General features: G+C 39.4%; 1 protein-coding gene across 4 annotated transcripts in view; it reads left to right on the forward strand.

The window, feature by feature from the left end:
- rreb1b (ras responsive element binding protein 1b) overlaps positions 1-12,629 on the forward strand; it is a 42,392-nt gene that overhangs the window by 8,577 nt on the left and 21,186 nt on the right. For all 4 annotated transcript variants that reach the window (XM_067453831.1, XM_067453832.1, XM_067453833.1 and 1 more), the window contains exon 2: positions 5,926-6,014. In XM_067453831.1, the coding sequence (XP_067309932.1) occupies positions 6,011-6,014 (4 nt within the window). In that variant the 5' untranslated portion in view covers positions 5,926-6,010. The remainder of the gene's footprint in view (positions 1-5,925; positions 6,015-12,629) is intronic.

Genomic DNA, 12,629 nt, shown 5'->3' on the forward strand with positions numbered 1-12,629 from the left:
GCACAGAATGGTGCATTTCAAAGCGATATGGAGGAGATTATGATGATAAAAAGTTAGAGGAATCTGGCTTTACCAAACAGAAAGGCTCTAGTCAAACTCTATATTAACGAAATGCTATTGGCTGTTTCAAAAAAGGGGAGGAGCTGCTAACAGCTGGAGCCGTTTCAGGGGAAATTACATCAACAGATTAAATAATGCGGCGTGTCAAGGCCCTTCAGTGGGCCTTTAAGCGGTTTAGTCCAGATATTCTGAAGAGACGTGATCGCTTTATATGATGAACAGATTGAATGTAGGCTTTTATTCACATTGATCAATGAATAGAACCTGCTTGATGCACAAGAACAAACTTCATTGGCTCTTTTGGAAGCTCAGACATGCGCCTTAACACAAGAATGAACCTCATTGGTGCTCGCACGTCAAACAAGCATGCTTGAGCTTCTGTTTACCATAACTGATGTGCGAGTTGATGAATGTTAATATGTGAATGAAAGCCTACATTCAATGTGAATAAACTGCTTAATTCATTTGAATTTGTTTTACGATCTTTTTGTGAACTTTTTAATGAGTCAAAGTGGTAGTTACGTTGTATGGAGGGACAGAAATCACTCAGATTTAATTGAAAATATCTTAATCTGTGTTATAAAGATGAAGAAAAGTCTTACGGGTTTGCAATGACACCAGGGTGAGTAGTTAATGAGAGAATTTTCTTTTTTGGGTAAACTATCCCTTTAATCTAAATGGCTAATGCTGAATAGAGACCATCTTTGCACTGCCCCCTCCAAATGTATCCTGTATGTTACACCCTCACAGTAGCGGTCTGTCCACTGGCACCACAGCCGCTCTAACACAAAGTCTTACTTATTTCACCAATGGCTGTTGTGTATGCGCGAGCACAGTGGATTATTTTCGCAAAGGCCGTTTGCTTTTCTCCGTTCTAGCTTTTGACAAGCACCATGTGGTTGACAGACAACCTCCGGCTGTTTCCAGCAGTTACTTGCTCAAATAAGCCTTGCAGTGTCACCTGACTGCTCTGACTGGATTGGTCGTATTAGATGACAGGGCCCTCGAGGAGGGGTGGGGCTTTGGGGGTGGGACTCTGTGGAGTTAGTGAATGGTGGTTTCTATGGTGACCAGCGGTCAGTGATGTGGCCCTGTACTTTGGTCAGGGTTGCCCTGAGGAGATGGACACAACGGTCACATTTGAGCAGAAGAACATTCTTGAGATGAAAAGCCTATGTGTAGTTTATAATTAAGCCCCATTGGTGACTTATTTTATGCAGAAGTAGTCCCCGTGCATGCGAGCTCATGCATGCATGCATGTTCATTCAGAGGCACAAGAGTGGGCGCGCTGAATAGACGAAGTCTGTGTCTGATGATAAGGACTTTGAAAAAACTCAGTTGAAGGTGGGTGGAGAAGGACAGAGGGCCGGTCAGGGTGGATATAACAGACATTAGAAGCAGAGGGAGCTGGCATGCATGCATGCAGGCGGGAGGCTGCGAGTTCTACAGTGGAGACAGCGAGCGTAAACACGCGTAACACTGCCAAATACACTTTCTGACCTACTTCAGCTTACTGGGAATACACTGTATTGTCTAGCCCGAGACAGTGGCTGTCTGTGAGGCCTCAAAACCTCAAATTCATTCTTCTGCAGAAGATGGCCCTCTTCTGCAGATGGGTTTGGTGAAAGATGGTGAGATGGAGAGATCAGAGTAACGGTGGGATGGGGGGGTTGTGAAATAATGACCAGAAGTGTACGCTTGGGTAAATCTGCACTGGGATTGAGTTTTAAATAGCCAGGAATGCACAGTGCTGGAAATGGGTGGTAGTTCAGAGAGCTCAGCCTGCTATACTGAAGTTCGCGTCACATCACAGGACAGCAGCTGTATGTGACAGAGGAAGTTAGGGTCTCCTCACAGTGAATGGATGGTTACGTTCTGGTTGCACAGACTAAAAGAGGGTTGCATGTGGTTTGCTGGGCCAAGAGAATTTTTCTTAACTAAAATAACCTTGAAATTAGTGATGCACCAAAATGAGTATTTTTGCAGATCACTGAAACCGAATTTAGCCAAAACCATGACCAAAAATAATTTGGGTAATTAATTTTGGGGAATTGAAATCGGTGTGCTGTTCAGAGTGTCGTGTTCTCACATGATAACTGAAACCAGTTGTAATAGGCGAAGTACATTAGTACATGACTGCACAATTTATCACTTGATACACAATATATAGATAGGAGTTTATTTATTTTTAATAAGTTAATTTTATAAGTTAATTCATAGTCATAATTTAATAACAGTTTTAAAAGATTGTTTGCTAATCTGAAAGGAATATCCATTACTAGTAGTTTACATAATTATTTTGTAATGACAGAATTGGCTAGGGTCATTATCAGTAACTAAAAATTATAAATCATAAAAAAAATATTAACTGAAATAAAATAAAATGTACAAAAATATCAGCTAGTGGGGAGGGCAACATTTCAAATTTTCGTTTAAGTTGAAGTAGGCCTACTGAAATAACTAAAGCTAAATAAACTAAAACGTAATAATAATTTAAAAGAATTACTTTTAAATAGTGTTTTTCTGTGTACTCAAAGCGCTTTACATAAGGATAGCTTTCACTAAGTTTCATTAAATTAACTGATTAAAGGGTTAGTTCACCCAAAAATGAAATTCTGTCATTAATTACTTACCCTAATGTCGTCCGACACCCGTAAGACCTCCGTTCATCTTCGGAACACAAATGAAGATATTTTTGTTGAAATCCGATGGCTCAGACAGGCCTTCATTGACACCAATGTCATTTTTTTTCTCTCAAGACCCATAAAAGGCACTAAAGACGTCGTTACAAAGTCGGATGATTCGGATCGCGTGTCAAACCGCCAAACTGCTGAAATCACGTGACATTGGTGATCCGAATCCTGAATCGATGCGCTGATTCATAACCGTTCAAAACATTGTTTTGAAATCGGCCCATCACTATATAAGTCGTTATTAAGTTTTTTTGCACACAAAAACTATTCTTGTCGCTTTATAAAATTATTGTATAATCACTGTAGTGAGATGGACTTTGTAATGACGTCTTTAGTGCCTTTTATGGGTCTTGAGAGAGGAAATGACACTGATGTCAATGAAGGCCTGTCTGAGCCATCGGATTTCAACAAAAATATCTTCATTTGTGTTCCAAAGATGAACGGAGGTCTTACGGTGTCAAACGACATGAGGGTGAGTAGTTAATCCGAGAATTTTCATTTTTGGGTGAACCCTTTAATAAATAATGTTTAAAAAATCATGTTAACTAATGTAAAATAAGTGCACACTAACTACTAAAACTAACACAAATATCAAAATTACTACTATTTTACTCAAATTAAAAATGAAAACAAAATATAATAGTATATATCAGTGGTATGAAAATAACACTTGCAAAAAAATGCTTGTAGTATTTAAAATGACAACAATTTATATTTTTAATATTGCAACATGACAACAGTTTTCCCCATCGCACAGATTTGGCCAGGGCATTCCTATTATTGAAAGTTTGTTTTCCCTTTTTTGTGAGTGTGTAATAGCCAGTAGCTCATGAATCAAACACTGAGCATCCCTCCACCCAAACACAAATAAATCATATTTTTGGATCTTATTGACTTCTCGATGGAGTTCATCCTCTCTGTGTGATGTCATGGGTTGTGCTGGAGCTCCTGGCCTGATTGCCTGAAACAAAATGGTTGCCGTATGCAATAAAAGCCAAAGGTCACGTCAGGGCCACCTGTTTGGAGTGACAGCTGAGTGCTGCTTTGCCAAGGGCCTCATGTGGTCCCCTCCTCCCCGTTAACCCCTTGTGTTCATTCCAATCAGAGTTTCAAGCACATTTCTTGATTTGTCTCGGTCTTCAACTACTCCTTCACCTGCTAGAAAATCTAGCTGAAACCAGCCTAAAGTGATAGCTGTGTTTTGGAACACGATAGTCGGTGTCTAGCTGGTCCAAGCTGGTCTGCCAGGTGCCCAACAGCTGGTTCTCCAGTTGGCCAAACACCAAAACCAGTTAGAAACTAGCTATAAAGTCGTACAACATTTTTTTGTTTTTCAATTTTACTCATCTTACTTTTCATGATATGAAGAAGAATTACAATCCATGTTTTTATAGTGCTTGTAACATTTTATAGAGCTTACTCTTATGTGACAAAAATGTTATATTTATCATTTTGAACTACGTACGGTTCTATTTTTTGCCTGGATAACATTATATGATGTCATAATAAAGACACTTGAAAAGAAAAGTGTGAAGGAAATGCCGTAGAAATTTGGTGAGATAAGATAGAATTTGTTAGGATGTAGGAGGAGGAGAACCACCCAGAGAGAGAGAGACGGGAGGTAAGAGCTGAGCAGTAGAACCAGTTTAACCAGAAACCTCTCCTCTTGTCAGGAATCCTCCTCCTGGTTCTCGGAGCACTGTAGACCCCATCCCCACCGAGACCCTTCTATTCTGACACCTCCCCCACTCAACACAAACACACATACACACATGCTGAAACTGATACAGGAACAGTGTGGAGTGTAGAGGCAGCAGAACGCGATAGCCCCATGAGCCAACACCTGCCCACAATCCAACACTTGCCTGTGCCTGTCACACAGGGATGCAAGAGCTTTGACACACTCTTGCCTCAGACACAAGCTTTCTTTTTTCAGTTTCCCTGGCATTCTGGCCTTCTTAAGAGCTTTTGTACCAGCTAAGTGTGCTGAAGTTTTCCCTGACCTGCTTGCTTTTACATTCACATTACATTCATTCATTCATTCATTCATTCATTCATTCATTCATATTTTGTTCATTTTTATCAGTGTTCCCTGGGATATTTTTGTTGTTGTTGAGTTGTTATTATTTTTTATTTTTTTTAATAAGAATCTTTATTTAATCAATGTTAGCTTATGTAATATTTAGCTTTTGTCATTGTTACTTTTGGACATTACACATTAAAATAAGCTAATTTGGTGCTCAAGAGTAATATAGTAATTATTTTAAATAATAGAAAGTTCACTTTAGAGCAATTTAATGCATCCTGGTTGAATAAAAGTGTTAATTTCTCTTTTAAAAAATTGTACTGACGATAAACTTTTGAGCGTTAGTGTACGTTTTACACTGAATAATAAAATTGTATTCAGTGTGAATAACATTTTAGTTAAAAAACAAAAATGTATGTATTACAAAAAACTGCAACAGTCCAAATTTGACAAATTTTCTCAATAAAAAAATGTCCACCCTTTGCGCTTTAACCCAATTTATTTGTGTCCGTGGCATCACATGAAAGTATGTATTTCCTTACTGGATCATTTGAAATAAGCCTGTTTTGCACATCCTGACAACCATAAGCTCCATCCATCTCCATAACGTCATCCATCTCTCATCCTCACACTCTTCTGTCTCCTTTTGTTCCTGGGTCTTTTAATACCAGCTCTTGTGATACGCTATTGTAAAAGCGGTAGTAATGTTCCATACAGATGCCTGTAGCACTGGCTCCTGCGCTCACCAGAGAGGAAACTTGGCAGTGCATGTGACTCTGTGTTATGTGATGGCAGCCCGTTTCAGTTTACCAGCTGAACAAGAGGCCTGGGGCTGGATCTCTCCTGTTACCTTTACACTACAGAGAGCACATCTGAAATGATGTCACTCTTTCTCATGTGGCCTTTTCAGGTCTCTGTCTCGTCGCGGACCTCGCCTCATGAGAAAACATGCTCTGAATCTACAAGCCGCTCATAGCCTGAAGGATTTCTCATTTTAAACCCCAAAGGGGAAACACCTCACGTTAATTTTCATGCTTGCTCAGCGGCTCGGCTCCTTTTAATTATTGTGTTATGTGTGCTTTTTTTAAGCATAACACTTGCATTGTGTAGTAATTGTGTGTGGGTGTGTGTTTTGCTTTCTTCCAGTATGAGCAGAGGTCGCTGTCCCTCATCCTGTGCCCGTGACCCTGTGACTTCATGACCCTGTGACGTGTTTAGCCCAAATCTTAAAATGGGTAAATATGCAAACATTTCTGACATTCTGACACTTGACACTACTGATTATTCTCTGTGTAGGTGTATGTGTATGTGTGTAAAGTGGCCGGCACCATAGGTGTCGAGTTCAGATCAAATCCCCCTATCAATGTAAAGTGTAATTTTTAACAGAATATAAAATTCTACAGTAAAAACCTGTTAATTGGGTAACAGTAAGTTACATATTTTGGGTTGCATTTGATTTTATTTAGTTAATGTATATTGCACCATTTTAGTTTCATGTGTTATACTGATAGTGTTTTGTCTTCGTGTGTTTGTATGACCTTGTGCACTGTCCATACGTGTATTGGACGTGTTTTATGAACTCTGATTCATCATGTGATTTTCTGTTGTACCACCTGTATTATAATGGTGGTTATCAGTAGGGCTGGGCAATTTGTAAAAAAAAAAATCTCGATATTTTACCTTTTTTTTTTTTTTTTTACTATATTCGATATATAGCTTGATATGTTTCCAATTGCTTTTAAATAATAAAAAACATGATTTCATTTTCCCCCCATTAAAAAAAACATAAATGATTTAGATTAAATTAAGGGGGGGGGGGATGCTGTTTCATGCATACTGAGCTTTTTACACTGTTAAAGACTTGGATTCCCATCCTAAACATAGACAAAGTTTCAAAAACTAATGTTGGACGTTTGATGGAGTATTTCTGTGTTAAAAATACTGTTTCCTGTTTCTCACAAGTTTCGGAGAGTTTTTTTCGAGTATGGGTCGGCTTGATGTCGATAGAGCGGAAGGTGTTTGGGCCGTACGGGCTCTTCTCCCGGTAGGGTGTGTGCGCGCGTGACTAAAGCGAGAGAGGAAATACACGCCCGTAAACACTCGCTCAGCTGCAGATCCACTCGTCCGTGAACACTTATGTCGTTATAGTACGCGCCGCGCTCCACTTTATTCCTATGGGTGACATCAAGCAACTTCAACGCTTCAGCACAGCATTCTGGGAAGGCAGCGCTGCATTTGAACCGATTTGAACGCAGAAATGACGGGAAGCTTCACAACATCACTTCAATCGCGTCGCAAAGTGGATTTCCACAGTCACTGCTGTCAGGACTTATAATAATAATAATAATAGATTTTATTTATAATGCACTTTTCATTCCGAAGAATCTCAAAGTGCAACAGGGGGGGGGGGGGGGGGGGATAACAACAAAAAATGAATAACAAGTAAAAATATAGAATACTACAAACAATCAACCAACACAGAAAACAGAACAGAAAACAGAAAACAGAGCTGATGGTGAACAGAAACAGAGCTGATGGTGAACAGAAAACAGCTGATGGTGGAAGTCTCTGTTAGCTCCGCAGCACACTGTGGTCCACTCCATGTTTCAGATTTCTCCCAGCGGCAGTGTACCGATGACATCGCCGAGGCAGACAGCTGAAGACCAGATGATGGGTCTTCATGACGATTCAAACGATGGGGATCGCCGCAGCACCATGCAGGAGGCAGAACATTTTTTCGGGCACTTCTGTGGACACACCGGGGTCGGCGCAGAAGTCCAAGCCGCTCCACGGCCGCAATGCAAATCATACTTTATTTAATAATCATACTTAATTTGACTTCACCAAATCATACCAAAGAAGTGTGTTTTTGACGGAGCGGTCCCAGCGATAAAGGTTCGGTCCTGCTTTGGAAGCAGCCGGTGAGTAAAACTGCTTCAAATGTCTCTGCTGTCGGCTATCGTCCCGTGAGTAAACATCAGTAAACGACAAAATCGCGTGCTTCTTCATTCAAATGCGCTAACGGTTACTCCATTGTTGTTCTCTGTATAACGTTACACTAGTCTGACGTGCAAAACCATTTTGCTTGCTACTGCTAAGGTTTAGTCGCATACAATAGTCCATAAACCGAATCATGTCCTCATAAACTGCGAGTAAACACACACAAATGTTGACAGGCCACTAAATACAGTACATACCACAGAGACGGACGTCCTGCTGTTGCTGTTTCTCCTGTTCAATTTATTTCAGCCTCCGAATCTGATTCTGGATCATATCTGTATTAGCTGAATCTGATCGATAGCCATGGGTTTCTCCACGCTTGAGGACGTCACCGCTTTGTGCGCACTCGTCATTCTTTAGCTCCGCCCACTCGATACGCCTCCAGGCGCTCTGTTTTTTCCGGAAAGACTCGGTACAGCCTATATTTCTTTTATAAATATAATAAAACTAAAGACTTTTCGGAGACTGAGTGTATCTTATTTCATAAGATTTTCATAATTTTTTGATACATCGCCCAGCCCTAGTTATCAGTAAGGTAAAAAAAGAAAGATTTTTGTTGTTCAAGTAACACCATCTTACTTAATAAAGTATTGACTTTCATTGTATGGACACAAACATGGAAACATTTTCCCAAATGTTCCCTTGTTTTGGACAATAAATAAATTGATATGGGTTTGGATGATGACTGAATTTCCAGTTTTGGGTCAACTGTCCATTTAAGATAATTTAAAATGTTACTTAGTTTGTGTGTGTTGGAATCTTTATCTAGATTTCAAAGAGTATTTTTTTTTGTAGAGGCAAAAAAGTCCAGGGTGTTCTGCTCAGGGAGTTCAGAAGTTGTTTGAAGATGCTATTTGGGATTGAAATTAATATTGAACAAAGATGCAAATCCAAGGCCCTCTTCTTCAAATTATTAAAAAGCCTTTATTTAACTGGCCATTTCATGGTAGAAAATTTAAAAGACATGGGGGGGCGGGGAAAAAAACACGCGTATTGGCTCAAAAACAGCCTTCTTCAGAGTCCTGGGTAGCGTGGGTTGTTTTTCACCTCCCATGTCTTTTCAATTTAAAATGTTTTACTATGAAATAGTCAGTTAAATAAACGCTTGAGTGCCTTGGATTTGCATCTTTGCTCAGTATTTTTTGTAGGTTGAGATGCAAATTTTTCTAAATGAGACAGCAAAAAAGAGATGGAGAGTTAGGTAGAGATGGGAAGAGGAATGTAAGTGAGTGAGATGGAGAATGGCCTTTAAGATGGAGGAAGATAACAGGGAAGAACAGGGTAGCTCTGCAGTATAGAGGAAGCAACAGTGAAGAATGGCTCAGCATTCCCCAGAACTTCCCAGCCACCACACCAAACAGGAAATGCACAAGTTCCCCGCTTTCTCTCTGGTGGAACAAGGAGGGGAGGGAGGGGAGAGGGGGGGGGGGTGTTCAGACTTTCCACTCCTCTGTGTACTTATGAACGAAAAGAGGAACAAAATGGTCAAGAACACTCTGAATGAAAGCATAAATCTACTGTGAGCATTCATGCAGTGGGGTCATTCCTTGGGATTTGAGGAAGTTTATTACTGTGCAGAGTGTGTTCCAAAACCTACTGGAGAAAACCCAGAATGCATTGCAACAAACTCAGTGAAAAGAAGGTGAGATAAATTCTGGTAATATACAGTGTAGTGAACAGCAGCCCATAAATCACTACAATAGTTATGTGTGCGAAATGCATTCTTAATGCTTGGTAGAGTATTGTTTGTTAGCTTAGCAACAAGCTAATACCTAGTTCTGCTGGAACCAATTAGAAGTTAAGCCTCCAGTGCAGAGCACTAAACTGCATTTCAGATCTGTCACTTGTGTGGTTTTATAATGGTTAAGATGCTGCCTTAAAAGTTAGCTGTCAATATAGGCCGCTCACTAGGTTTTGGACCATAGTTCGTTTTCTTCAGAGGTGGAATGAATGGGCCTGTATGCCTCTCCTTCTGGTTTCTGTTGTCCTGCTGGTTCACCTTGAAGTGTGAGTGTGTAAAAGAGAGTGATGGTCAGGGGCAGATGGACTCATCATTATCCAGTGTTATCTGTTCCCAGTAGGAGGGAAGGCCTGTATAATCCCCACACTCCCATTAACTAAGACACTTTTATGTGCTTGCCTGGACAATGTCTATCAGAGCATCAACACTCCTTTTTTTCTATTGGTTCTTTTTGTTCTTTCCATGTATAATGTTTCTTAAATTATTACTGGTGCTTATTAAGAGAGCATCACTGTTGTATTATTATTGTTCATACTTCTCTTTTTTACTCTATTTTATATAGCTTTCACATCATTTTGAACAAACCACTATGAAGTATTGTCTAGGGATGAGAATATCATAGAAACCTGGGAGTGGGTTTGTTTGACTTGGGGCAGGATATAACCACCCAGACCAGCCTGGCAACCGCAAAGCAAATTGTTAATGTAAATCAGAATACTTTAGCAGTCTCATGGCAACACCCTAGCAACCGCTCACAACAACAAATCAAATGGGTGGAAATCTAGTTTTTCCTTTACATTTATACTACTGTTTAATAGTTTGGGGCAGTGATTTTTTTAATTTGTATTAATACCTTTATACAGCGAACTTTAAATTGATCAAAAGTGACAGTAAAGACATTTATAATGTAAGATAAAAATGCATCATGGTTTTACAACTTTTTCTAAATTGATAATGATAATAAATGTTTCTTGAGCAGAAAATTGGCAGTAGACTGATTTCTGAAACTTAAGACTAGAGTTTTGGCTGCTGAATGTTCAGTTTTGCCTTCACATTAATTTCTGTCTTTTGCTGAACACAAAAGAAGATATTTAGAAGAATATGGGTAACCAAACAGTTGATGAGCTCCATTGACTTCAGCAGTAAAGGGGGAAATACTATGGATGCCAATGGGGCTCATCAACTATTTGGTTACCCATATTCTTCCAAATATCTTCTTTTGTGTTCAGCAGAAGAAAAAATTAATATAGGTTTGTAACAATTTGAGGGTGAATTTTAATTAACCGTTCCTTTAAGCATCAATACTTCTGTTATATTTGATTTTCTGTCTCTCATACTAAATATTTTGCTATTTGTCCTATGAACATATGATAGTGTTTAACTGATGCCATCTGTCGTCATTAGTTGCAGAGGCTAATTAATTACTGTCTTTAAACCTAATCCTCTCAGTTAGTCCAGAGATGCTTGGCTAATAACAGCTCATTAATCCCAGATCATCTCTGAATCTATGCTGTATTGCTATCTCAGCTTGTAGCACTTATATGCTGCATCTGTGAAGCCGATTGAGCCTAGTCCACACACTCTAAATGCTCCATTTATCCCTCTTAGTCACTTTTTAAAATTCTCAATGGATTGAGGATTTTTTGCAAGATATAATTGCATTTATTCACCGAGGACGCATTAGATTTTTAAATGGCTAAAAGCTAGCAAAACTTTTCAGTATCTGGCCTTAAGGGCCGTTCACGTTGATAGCAATCTGCAGCAACACAGTCATTTGTTTTCAGTGAGAGTGGAGGATTTCTGTCAAAATAAGCAACAGCAACCATTGGTGATGCAATTTGGGCATTTCCAGAGATAGCGATGCAATTCATGCAAATAATTTATGCAAATAAGAAACAACATAATAGATATTTCACGGATTATTTGATTTGTCTGTGCCCACATACAGCAAAATACTAGGGGAAAAATGGGTTAGAATTCCTATCTCTAAGTGAGTTTGATTGCATGATACAATTTTTATGCATCCCTGTAAATAATTTTTTTTTTTTGAGCTGAATAGATCTCATTTGAGAACAGATTTTTTTTAAAGCTATGGCCAATTACGTGACCCACCAGTAATGTTAGATCATCCCTTAGTAGGAACGCTCTTATTGACGGCACCTTGAGTGAAATTTCGTAGTTAAAATTATACATTTTCCATTATCAATAGTGCAGTTATTTAGGAAGAACTGCTCACACAGAAGTCAATTTCAAACCAAGCAGGTCTTTTTTAGTCAACGTGGTGAAATCGCTCGATCGTCTTGAACATGAGCGAAATTGTGCGGAAATCCAGGTTGCGCTGATTCCTATTAAAGTCCCATTTTTCATGGGTTTTTAAAACTTTGATTGTGTTTACAGTGTGCAATATAACATGAGTTCATGTTTTGCGTGTAAAAAAACCTGTATTTTTCACACAATTGACTTATCTGTACAGCGCTGTTTCCTCTGTCCTAAAAACGGCCTGAAGATTTCCTTCTTCTATGAAGTCCCTCCTTCAAAAATACGTAACGAGTTCTGATTGGACCAGCGCTTCCCGTGTTGTGATTGGACAGCAGATTATTGCACGTTGCCCGAAAGGGTCCCGCCTCTTACCATAATGGGGAGATGCACGTGCTCAATGTTAGCTCTTCTCCACGTGGGAGAGCAACAAGACCACGCCCACTTTTTTGCATATTCTTGTGGGCGGAGGGTTAGTCAACAAACGTTTCTGGTGACGTCATTACAGAAGGAAGTACAGGGATGTAGTCCGAACCGGCCGCTCGCTGTAGGCTTTGAAAGAGAACTTCTGTTAAATAAAATATCTTGCTTGGCTTTGAACTTTGAGCGTTATAATTTTACAGGTATTATTTATGCTCTAACAGATGGGATCGCGAAGAACGGTACCTTTAAAATTACTCAAATTTGCATGCAAAATTTTGCAGAGCAATGGTAAATGTGTCTGCAGCTTTATTAGTTCGAATCCAGGTTTTTCAGCTCCATTTAATGTACATCAAAACAGGGTCAGAAATAATATTGCAGTTGTTATCTCTCCCCCCCCCCCTCCTAAAAAAGGTGCTTGGACAGGAGAGTT

The sequence above is a fragment of the Pseudorasbora parva genome, chromosome 9, assembly GCF_024679245.1.
Source record: "Pseudorasbora parva isolate DD20220531a chromosome 9, ASM2467924v1, whole genome shotgun sequence".
NCBI lineage: Eukaryota > Metazoa > Chordata > Actinopteri > Cypriniformes > Gobionidae > Pseudorasbora > Pseudorasbora parva.